Source organism: Mustela putorius, unplaced genomic scaffold, assembly GCF_011764305.1.
Source record: "Mustela putorius furo isolate JIRA1106 unplaced genomic scaffold, ASM1176430v1.1 tig00003834_pilon_pilon_pilon, whole genome shotgun sequence".
Taxonomy (NCBI): domain Eukaryota; kingdom Metazoa; phylum Chordata; class Mammalia; order Carnivora; family Mustelidae; genus Mustela; species Mustela putorius.
This window is the reverse complement of record NW_025421987.1, coordinates 72,347,846-72,359,978: the sequence shown is the minus strand read 5'-3', so window position 1 is coordinate 72,359,978 and position 12,133 is coordinate 72,347,846. Positions and strand designations below refer to the sequence as shown.

Below are 12,133 nucleotides of genomic sequence, written 5' to 3'. Positions count from 1 at the left end.
CAAACTTCTTATACTTAAATATCTGTCCAGAGAGTTAAGGAGAATTTGTTAAACTACAGATGCTAAGTCGGCATTTTTAAAGCATGGAACATCAGAACCACTCAGGCAAATGTTAAAATTACAGATTCATAGAGTCAGACCTACTGAATCAGAACTTCAGGTGACAGTCTGGGGAATCTGCATTTTTACAATCCAGGTCTTTAGGCTTATTAAAGTTTAAAAATCAATACTCTAGTTTTTTCATTCTTCAAATTCATTTTTTAATATGTACTTTTTAAAATGTACGTACAAAAAGTACACAAATCTTTTTTAAGAAGCCTCCATGCCCAGCGTGGAGCCCAATATTCGACTTGAACTCACTACTCAGACATCAGAGCCTGTGCTCAGGGCCCAAGCTGAGATCAAGAGTTGGGTGTTTAAACGAATGACCCACTCAGGCACCCCTTGAAAAGTACACAAATCTTAACTGAACAGGTAAACGAGTTACCACAAAGCTAACCCACCCATGTCAGCCATGACCTAGATAAAGATAGTAAATGCCACATGTTTAAAGAAGCTCTTCCAAACTTCTTCCAAAAAACACCACTCTCTTGCCTTCTAACATCACAAGTAGTTTTGCCTGCTTTTGAATTTTATATAAACTGAATCTTAGCAGAATACACTGTCTGACTTCTTTTGAACAACATTAACGGGATTCATTCATGTTTAATGTAGCAACAGTCCATCTTTTATTGCTTTGAAGTATCTGTAATATGCTGGGTAGTAGAGGAGTTTATAGGATTCTGGAATGAGATGGCCTCTCATCAGGCTAAGCAGGGCACAGTCACATGAAAGTAAATCTTGGTAATGAGATTTGTTTGTCCAAGCTAATCTTTGTTCTTCTGTGGTATGGAGGGGACCCAAGAGTTTCTATATTCTCTCAAAGGGAAACTCAGAAGGTAGCTGAGTAGGAAGAAAGCTCATGAATGGGGAAAAAAAGGGGGGGGGACTTATTTTGAGCCTGCAGGAAGGTAGCACAGGCGAAACCTGCATCCTGATCTATACCGGCCTGCTTGAGACAGAGCTGCAGAAGTGTGAGAGTTCTCCACATTTCTTGGAACTAAGATGAGGCCAACTCAGTCAAGAACTACCGGTATTTGACCAAGCTAGGAAAAACCTGATCGCATATTTCACAAGCTGTGGCCTACTGCATCAGAGGCCAGTAGGATGCCCAGAGTATGAAGAACTGAAGACGTTGTCTTCCCTGATAACATTGTATCACGTTAAGTCCCCTTCATATACCTGGACACCAGTTTAAAGAGGAGACGAAGGATAGAAATAAGAGCATTTTCCCAAAAGTTTAAGCATTACCTCAAAATCTTATAAATTGTATCTCCTTTTTATCAAACTAAGTTTTAAACTGGCTCAAAAGTTAATTTTTTCCTGACTTCCCATGGGGTATGAGCTCAAGAGGAAAGAAATTCAAGTTGTCAGAAACTCCACTTCCTCTGCACACCTGAACTGTAGTGAGTAAATCTGCAACCATATAAGTTTCCTTCCACTTTCAAGATCAGGCTCGAAAATACAGCCTCTGATTACAGTGTTGCAAATCATATTATGCTGATCATTTTAGTGTTTGAGATGTGAAAACAAATAATAATGTGCTTTGTATTTTTTACATATTTGACAAAAAATGATCCTGCACCACACTGCTTTTCAGCTAAATAGTAGTATTCAATGTCTTAACTACTCAAACCATATCCACCTAACTTCTACTCCTGCTATTAATACAACTGCCTTCTCCAAGGGTCATCATGCCCCCATTACCCAACCCAAAGTTGTCTTTGATTTGCAGCCTATTTCATTTCTCTGTACTGTATGACCAGTACAAAACACTTGCCTTCTTAAAACTTGCACTACCCTGGTGTTCTTCTACTTTTTAATCTCCTTTTTCATCTTTTGCTCGTTTTTTAAAAGGAGGGTCCACACCCAGTGTGGAGCCAAAGCGGGTCTTAAACTTACAACCCTGAGATCAAGGCCTGAACTGAGATCAAAAGTGAGATGCTTAACTGAGCCACCCAGGCACTCCTATCTTTTGCTCGTTCTTTAAATGTATTTCCCCAAAGATTTTTTTAGCTTTTGTTCTTTACCATATCCCAGGGCTGCCTTAATCATTTCTATTGCAGTAATTATTAGCCTTATGCTACAAGATCCGTATCCCTAGCTTTAACCTCTCCTAGATTTGGGGCTCCATTTCCAAGTACTGCTAGACATTTTCACAAGGCTATTGTACCACCAACCAAATTCAGTGCATCTAAAATAAAGTCTTCTCTGCCATAAACCTCTTCCTTATCTTCCCTATCACAGTTAATGGCATCACCACCTTCTTAATCATTAAGGATCAAAACTTAAGGTGTCTCGGGGCACCTGGGTGGCTCAATGGGTTTTAAACCCTCTGCCTTCGGCTCAGGTCATGATCCCAGAGTCCTGGAATCGAGCCCCACATTGGGCTCTCTGCTCCAGGGGGAGCCTGCTTCCTCCACTCTTTCTCTGCCTGCCTCTCTGTCTACTTGTGATCTCTGTCTGTCAAATAAACAAATAAAAATGTTAAAACAAAACAAAACAAAATTTAAGGTGTCTAAGTCAGGGTTAACCGCAAGGAAAAGAAACAGATTCAAGACTGTCTAAGAAAAGGGGGATTTACTGTGTGGATGTAACAGGAAAAAATAACTGGCACCCAGGGGATAAGGAAATAAAGCATAAAGCTATGCCAGCTCAAGAATGGGACTGCAAAGCCAGACACCAAGGCCACACCAATCTCTCACAGGCAATCAGTGGCTTGGTTCTGTGAACCTATTTCATTCCCTTGCTTCACTCTATAGATTAGCTTTCTCTGCTTATTCATCATTTCCTTTATATTTCGATTAGCTTCACACTGGTCCAGTTCTAAATTATCTTTTCACTTACACGTATGCCAAAACATAACAGTCTCTGAATTTCAGAGCTCAAATTATTGAGAATCTAACTAGCTCAGTCAGACTTAAGAACTGTTTCTCCCTGGTAAGGTGTTCAATTAAGCTCTGGACATTGATATGGAGTCATATATTATAAATGTGGCTGTCTAATCCTCTAATCCCTGCCCTTCAGCAGTCAACTGTGCTTGGGTGTGTGAGATTATAGGAGTTACAAACCTAGTTGTTCAATCCTACTCCTTCAGCACAGGTTAAGGACAGAGGACTATTTCATGTAAGATGGTGTAGGCATAGCGCTGGATATGTCTTTGACTCCTATCTCCTCCCGGTTTCATACTTTCTTCATTTGGCCTATTTCAGTTAGCTGTGTGCACATTCCTTCCCATCACCATCATCCATCTCTTCTGGTTTGTCTATGCAGGGGAACAATGGTCCTTTTTCTGTCCATTCAACTCTCACTGACTGCTCCGTAGTTCCTTCCTTGTCTTCCCCCCATTAACACTTGACATTCTGCCTTGTTTTACTGACATTATAGTCACGTCTGTCTTTCCCATTTGACTTAAAGGTGGCATTTATCTTATCTTTGTTAGGTTTATGTATCCTGATCTCAATTTTCCAGTATCTGAAATACTGGCCAGACATTTTAATCCAAGTAGATGTTCACATCCATGATGTTTACTTTAGTATATTCTTCTTGAAATTAAACACCCTATTTCTAGATCGTTATTATGTCTACCTGATAATCACCAAATTCCTTAAGCAAATATACCAAATCTCTCTTGAATGAATGGAGCAGGGGTCGCAGAGAATCAAAGAGTAACCATATCACTGTCTCAAGAAATTAATGTTCCAGTAACTAAATCTCCATACTGTTCATAAATAATGAGTAAAAATGTAGAATTTACTAGGCGGTATTTCCAGGTAAATTCTAAAGACTCAAAAATCTGAGTATAAAATGGAAATTTCTATCAAGAGCTTCAATTTTAAATGCTTCCCAAAAGAAAACCAAGAAACATTTAGGCTATCAGTTCTCAAAATCTGGTTACATTAAAAGACCCGTGGAGATTTTCTAGCATGTACATCCCAAAGGCCTAAGGAGGGGTGGGGCTTGGCTAGTATTATTTTTAAAATGTTTCTGATATGCATCAAATGTCAGAACAGTTATTCTAGGATAATTTTAAAAAACAAGAACATGTACATTGTCTTTATAAATGTACATTTCAACTACTCTCATTTGTACAATTTCAGCAGAACTGAAACATACAGAAGTAATAAACTTTTACAAGAGAACAGATGGAACCTTTTCTTTAAAAAAATTTTTTCTAAAAGTTGTCTATCAAAATCAATCTATAAAATTAAACATAAAACAAATACCATTTAAAAACAGCAAAAAATCATTTATATATAATCTATGGTTTCTTTTTTAAAATTCTACAGTCTAACAATACAGTAGAAATAATCTAATACATACAAAATTATTTTAGAAAATAATTTCTCAGTAAGATCTTCAACATCCTAAACAGACTTTCAAAAATGTAGTCATATTTAATTAAGAATAGACTTCCACAAACTGTATTGTAACAAATATATTTAAAAATGGGCATAATTAAAATGGTAATTATGAGTGTTAGGATGATACCAGATACAACTGAAATATATCCACATTATGATAAAGAAGAGTATAGCATTATGAGAAGAATGAAAAGACAGGAACCTCAGCCTTTGAGACTTACTATATGTAACTATGGAAGAACACCAAGCCATGTCAATTTAAAATAGAATTATTTTAGCTATGAAGCAGATAGCGTGATGAAGAAAAAGCACAATAAATCAACCTTAGCCATTCCAATCCAGTAATATTAAAAATAATAAGTTTGAAGACTAGTTTATGTAAATGCTAACTACCATCATATTAGTGGAAATTTGGTAACTACTGCTCTCATAAAATTTTGAAATCACTGTAGATTTTGAAATTTTATTCATTAGATGCTTGGATTAATGAAGATGTGAATTAAATATAACCTCTCCATTTCAGCAGACTTCTTAAAGAGGCTGAGTCTTTTAATTTTCTTTAATTTCTTCACATTCCAATAAATTCCTATTGAATTTAAGCCAGAATAGATTAGTTGAACATTTTGTAACTTTGTAAATTGTATTTAAACCAGTATATTAATACACAAGCATAATTAGATTTCTTCGATAAATTATTAAATACTAAGCTTGATGTCTATTATACAAAGGCAACAGTTCAAAGTCTATTCAGTTAAGTCAGTCCCACTGGTGGCAATCCATTGTGAAAATGCTGACTGTGTTGGGAAATGGTCACAATCTCCACAAGAATTAAGGAGTTTTACTATATCCTCTTCTAGTTGGTTCCTCTGACTAAGATGCCAGAGAAAATACAATTAAAGAAATCAATACCCAAAACCTCACATTAAATTTATTATAGGTGTAATTTAAAGTCAGAAAACAAATAAGCCACAGCTAAAGCAATGGCAGAAATAAGAAATAATGTCACCATGGTGTTTGATCGGCAGTATAGGAATTGACTCTGTGAAACTGATAATTTAATGTCCAAAGATTAGGCAATAAAATAAATCAATTATGTGGGAAAAGTGGAATGGGGAAGACTGGTAGTGAATATTAGAATGATATTCTATTTTCTACATTCAGCAGGAAGGAAAGAGACTACTGTGAAATTATGACAACAGCCAAATGTTATGGTTTAATTTATAAAATTTTAAAACTCAAAACTCACAGAAAACTTAAATATAAAATAGTTAATAAACTGGCTTTCTGGTAACTCAAATGTTTACTTATAATTGAAGCTGGTTTCTTAACTCTCTTTGTAATTATTATGTGTCAATTCAGAGGCCAAGTGATTTAGAGTATGCATTAAGTTTATATTTAAAAAATTTCCTTTTAGAGCTTAGTATTTTAAAAAGATTATAACAGGTGTAAGAGAGGCTTATCAAAAATTTTCAAAACTCAGTATATTTTCCTCATCGCCAGTAATCTAGAAACCTATTAAAACATAACCTGAATCACATTTTTAAACTGTCTTTTAACAAGGTAAAAAAATCAAATGATCTATTCAAAACTCATTTTGCAAAAGTAGTCTAGGATAACTCAGTTATTGAGTCAAAAGTACTGAAGCTTGCTTTTCTCCAGAATACTGAATTCTAAAAGAACAAAAACGTACATACAGTTTTCTAGCTTTTAAGAAAAACACTTTTTAAAATTCATTAGAAAAGTTACCTCCAATGGAATATATTAAATAGCACAAGTCTTTCAGTACCTAAACTCTCTTAAGTAGAAATATGAAAATTTACTTCCCCCCCAGAATTTATGTATTGATCTATGGGGCTGGGTGACTGCAACATTCTTGGCCGGATACTATCCTGGATTTTGCTTAAAATTTTGAGGGAAAAAAGAAAACTAAAAAATCCCACAGGTCAAAACTGACTCATATAAATGGAAAGACTCCACTTCAATAATGAAAGGCAATTTAAAAATGCAAAATAAACATGAATTAAGGCAGCTCTAAAAGAAAATATAACTTACCCATGCAAAATAGTACTACTACAGTATAATTCACTCCTTAACACGCTGTGTTTATAATCTAGACATAAAAGCTAAAAATCAAAACAAGCGTTGCAGTTACGATGCAGCATCAGGTGTTTACTTCAGTGAATGAAAAATAATGGTCACAACTCAAATGAATGGTAATTTAATATGAACATATGCACCTTACCAGAGATGTTTATGTTTACTACCAGAGACGTCTTAGCAATTCCATATTCCTCACAAAGTCAGTATAACTGCTGTAAAAAAATCAACTGCGGTTCTGAATACCCATTCACAGTTGATCTCAACAATGTATCTGATGTAGGAGACTGATTATCTGTGACAGGCAGAAGGATATGGTGGTCCTCAGTTCCAAGTGGAAGAGATAGTGGTAAAGTCATATCAGAAGGTTTCACATCCAATGTTTCTGATAACGGACTTTTTTGTATAGAATCTTGTTCACTCAAGGGATGATCCTCTATACTAGAATCCAGAACTTTATCTGCACCTAAAATAGAGGGAAACAAATTTAGGCTATCTTTGAAAACAAAACAAAACCCCACAGACTAAATCTGCTTACCATTTCAGAACATTGCATTCCAACCTCCACACCTTTTACTCATGCTGTTTCTCTTACACTGATTCACATTCATCATCTATTCAAATCCAATAGGGGCCTCAAGCCTAGGTTCAAGCACAAACTTGAAATTAAAATGGACTTAACTGTTCTAGACTAGGGTGAGCTGTTATCTATTTTATCACTCGCTTGTCAATTTTTCATGTGCCACCTTGCGATATCTCTCTTACTGCTACTGATCATTCTACTTCAGTATGCCCTGAATTCTCAACCAGACTATAAATTCCTTAAGGGTATAGATCAAGTTATGCTTCCCTAATTCCTTAAAAGTACTTAATAATAGTGCTATATACATAATAAATTTGTTTGCTGAACATATTAATTAGTTCATACTATTCTCTGAGTTCAAGTTCAGAGGTATGGCACTTTTGTTTATTTCCAGAAGTGAGAAATTTAGCTCCACTTAGGGAGTGATTATCACCCTGACCATGATACACTTTTGACTTCAAATTTTCCCTCAGCTTTATCATACTCCTGTCACTCCAAAGTACTTACATGATTTCAATCTCCCGGTCTTCATTAGACAAAACTGCCTATTAACTTTCATAAAACTGTACTTCTCTGTTCTTGCCAAACCACTCTTCAGTTCAACCAGCCAAGAATGTAACCTGCACTTCCCAACGACTCCTCTTACAATGCTCTCTCTGCCTGAGACAAATGCTCTTTTTCCTATCTCCATCCTTCAACCTTCAAGTTCCCTAGAATTAAGCCTTTCCAAAACTTATCACAGAAAGACTTTATCTCTTCTTTGACACTTTTGTATCTCTATAATACCCTACATTTTATCTTGTAATCACAGTTATTTAGCTTTCTGGTCTCCCACACTAGACTGCAAATTCTTTGAGGACTAAGAATGTGCCTTGTTCAACTTCATGTATCTTGCAGTAATGTGTACTTTGGAGGTAGAGGCATTTTGTGTTTGTTCAATTAACAACACTGCAGTTTTCAGAAGTTACTGACTTAATCCTTATTATATTTCTATTCACCATCAGACTTGTTAACATCTCTACACACTGAAGAAGCCTAGTATTTTGTTTCTAATCATGACAAACACAGTAAAACTTTTTCAAAGATTTATTTTAAGCAACAGACTTAAAGTTTTATAGTCTATCCTTCCATTTCTATGTAACAATTTGGGGCTACCTATTCCCCTATTTATATCTTTCTATTATATTCCTTCTTATAGGTCTCTGGATTAGGGCTCATGATGCCCTTTTCTTCACATAACTATAGTTATTCCCAGGTAACCCAGACTCTAGTATGGAGAATAGTGATACATACATATATATATGTTTTTTATATTCTTTCACTCTTGAAACTCCATAAATCAGGTTTTTAAGAGGAAATATCTCAAGTATTGTTTATTAGAAAGTCAATTTGGAAAGAAATTCTTAGTGAACTTATCTACAAATTATGAAGCTCCCTTCCTAATATGGGTATACCTAATTTTCAAAAATATATACCTAATTTAAGCTGTCAAAATGTGCATCTCAAAATTTTAGGAATAGCACCAATATGAGAGCACCAAATTTTTATAAAACACAAACATTTACCGGAATGGACTTTTGTTTTGTGCTTCTTTAAATTTTTAATATCTGTGTAAGAATTTCCACATAATTCGCAGATAAATGGCCTTTCTCCTGAAAAGCAAGTTAAAAAGTTTAAGCTCAATATCTTAGAAGCTGCTAAGACAAAAATATCAATGCCTATGAACAAAGTGCAAACACTACTATACTGTTTAAATTTAGTTTTAAATGATCTTTTTAATCACTTGGTTATAATACAGTGAAATGAAAACTTCTATACATACTAGGCACTCCTTTACTTTATTACACAAAGCATCCCCATTTCTGGGAAAATGGAGCATGTTTATTAACAGAAATTTAATTACGCTTTTAATTCTATTAGACATTTAGTGAGTGCGAGTTATCTGCCAGACCCTAAGAGGAACAGCTAAGGGAAAAAAGTGTAATTATGGTTTCTGCTTTCTGGCAGCTTACAAATTAGAAAATCCTTTAAAAATGGTGACAGAATAAAATGCTACAAAATTGTAATTCCTCTGAAATAAGAACTGTTCAATGCTTTATAAACAAAGAGCGTGAGAAAATAGATGCTTATTAAATGTCTACTAGGTGCTCACATTACTCTAGATAGGAATCGTGAGGAATAATTTTAAAAATAAAAAATCACAACAGTATATTTTCACTTTTGATTTCATTTCAAAATGGCATTTTCCTTTAAGTTAATTTGTTCCATATTTTCTTCATACTACACAATACTATTACAAAAAACATGTCAATGCTAAGTTCATTCTGAAAACCTGCTTACTGAACGCTATTTGATAAGAAAATATATTATCTTGATATTATCTATTCCTTTTCATTTTTTGGTATACCTGTGCAACTTAATCCAAATTAATCTAAAAACTATTATTATCTGGCATATTAGAAAGTCTATACAATTCTAGACCAAATTTAATTAATACTACTTCAAATAACTAAAAAAAAAAAACCAAAGCAAGTAAAGTTAATATTTATACATTACTATAGGTAGAGTATGACTAGATACCATATAGTCCATAATGGTTTTAAAAGTCAAGGTTTACATAAAAAGAAATTAGAGAGAACCAAAAATAATACGTTCTCCCTAAACACAGACCTGTATGGGATCGAAAGTGTTTGTTGAGCTCTCCTGAGGAAATAAAACTTTTCCCACAAATACCACATATGTATGGTTTTTCACCTAGATGGAAAATAAAAGATAGCGAAGTGGTGTACTATACCAATATAATATTTATCAATTACAATAATCTAAAGTAACCTGAATTTAAATTAAAACCTCTTTATATATTGTATTTTAGAGGTATCTTCAGTGTGAACCTACTTAGATGAACATTAGTAATTATTTTACACTGTTCATGTAACCTGATGCTTTTCATATAATAAAACTTGATTTCTGCAAAATTCTTCCAGTAGACTAGAGTTGGGCAAGAAGTTCAATTTTTATATGATTACAAACATATGATTAAAAATTCATCAATCCATTACTTTCATTCTTGCTTTCTACTATATTAAGAAGAGTAAGATTATTTAGGAAAGATCTGTTTTTAAAGGTACCCTATCAAAACTGAAAATAAACTTTGAGTATGATTTGCTTCAAAACTGATACTCTGCCTCTGAAGTATCCATTTAAATTGCAAATCATAGAATGTCTGCATAGGAAAAGTCCTAAGAAGTCATAAAAATCTATGTTCTACCTAAACCCACCCTCACCCCATAATTTCACTCTACAGTTTTACCCAAGAAAAGTAAAACAGAGGCTAAGGAGTTTTTCTAAGGTCATAAAATATAACTCAAGTTTATATACTGTCAAAACTACCTGATTTTAATGTACACAAGTTAAATGATAAAAAAAATTCCAACCACCATTATTACTCTAAAAAATAAATCTGCTTTAATAGCTAGTATTTATGTGAAAACCACAAACACAAAAAGCTTCAACAAGCACAAACGCAACAGATATACAACACAAAGTCTATAATCTATTTTCCTTAAGGGCTCAATTTCCCTTTTTCTTTCTTTTATTTACAGCTTTTCCTTATTTTAAACATCTGTCAAATTCTTACCTGTATGTTTTCGAGAATGAGTGATAAGAGAACTAGAGACAGCAAATGCCTTCCCACAAGTATCACACACATAAGGCTTTTCTCCAGTATGCCTACGAACATGATAGGTCAGTGTGCTGGCTTGAGCAAATCTCTGTCCGCACCTATCACAGACATATGGCTTCTCTCCACTATGCTTCCTATTCATAAATAAATATAAAGTTATAGGCTGGTAAGTAAAACAATTTGGGCCAGTCTCTGCAATAAACATCTTTCATACAGTTTTCACGCAGTATTTTATTTCATCTTAACAGACCAAAAATACTATTTAAAATTAATAGTTTCAATGTAAACTGTCAAAAATAAATGTTTTGGTTGTTATCAAAAAACCTGTTCTAAAATTAGTTAACAAAAAATTGTGCCAAGCAATGAGGTATCACCTCACACCAGTCAGAATGGCTAAAATTAACAAGTCAGGAAACAACAGATGTTGGCAAGGACGCGGATAAAGGGGAACCCTCCCACGCTGTTGGTGGGAATGCAAGCTGGTGCAGCCACTCTGGAAAACAGTATGGAGGTTCCTCAAAAAGTTGAAAATAGAGCTACTCTACGACCCAGCAATCATACTACTGGGTATTTACTCCAAAGATACAAATGTAGTTATCCGAAGGGGCACGTGCACCCAAATGTTCATAGCAGCAATGTCCACAATAGCCAAACTATGAAAAGAGCCTAGATGTCCATCAACAGATGAATGGATAAAGAAGATGTGGTGTATATATATATACACAATACTCTGTAGCCATCAAAAAATCTGAAGTCCTGCCATTTGCAACGACATGGATGAACTAAAGGGTATTATGTTAAGTAAAATAAGTCAATCAAAGAAAGACAATTATCATATGATCTCCCTGATATAAGGAATTTGAGAGGCACGGCAGAGTCTTGGGGGGTAGGGAGGGGAAAAAAATGAAACAGGATGGGACCGGGGAGGGAGACAAACCATAAGAGACTCTTAGGAAACAAACTGGGTGGGGGACAGATAGGGTGGCTGGGTTATGGACATTGGGGAGGGTATGTGCTATGTTGAGTGCTGTGAATTGTGTAAGCCTGATGATTCACAGACCTGTACCCCTGGGACAAATAATACATTATATGTTAATAAAAAAAAATTGTCATCATCTTTATATGGTTGTCAAGTATGCTCCTAATACCACAGGCAATTATTTTCACTTGTCCATTCATGCCTTTTTTTTTTTTATAGATTTTATTTATTTATTTGACAGAGTTAAAGAGGGAACACAAGCATGGGGAATGGGAGAGGGAGAAGCAGCAGGTCTCAATTCCAGCACCCCAAGATCATGACCTGAGCTG

The 12,133-nt window shown here is 34.7% G+C and overlaps 1 protein-coding gene across 7 annotated transcripts in view; it reads right to left on the bottom strand.

Moving 5' to 3' along the window:
- MYNN (myoneurin) overlaps window positions 1-12,133 on the bottom strand; it is a 44,553-nt gene that overhangs the window by 22,270 nt on the left and 10,150 nt on the right. For 2 of the 7 annotated variants that reach the window (XR_006609148.1, XR_006609146.1), the window contains exons 5-8: window positions 10,781-10,959; window positions 9,814-9,897; window positions 8,709-8,795; window positions 6,706-7,026 (exon numbers count right to left, since the gene is read on the bottom strand). Coding sequence is in view for 3 of the 7 variants with exons in the window: in XM_004756534.3 (XP_004756591.1) it covers window positions 6,764-7,026; window positions 8,709-8,795; window positions 9,814-9,897; window positions 10,781-10,959 (613 nt within the window). In the remaining 4 variants the exon portion in view is untranslated. Of the gene's footprint in view, window positions 1-2,519; window positions 5,050-6,611; window positions 7,027-7,098; window positions 7,203-8,708; window positions 8,796-9,813; window positions 9,898-10,780; window positions 10,960-12,133 lie in introns of those variants that run through there. The other 5 variants (XR_006609147.1, XR_006609149.1, XM_004756534.3 and 2 more) reach the window with 5 other exon arrangements.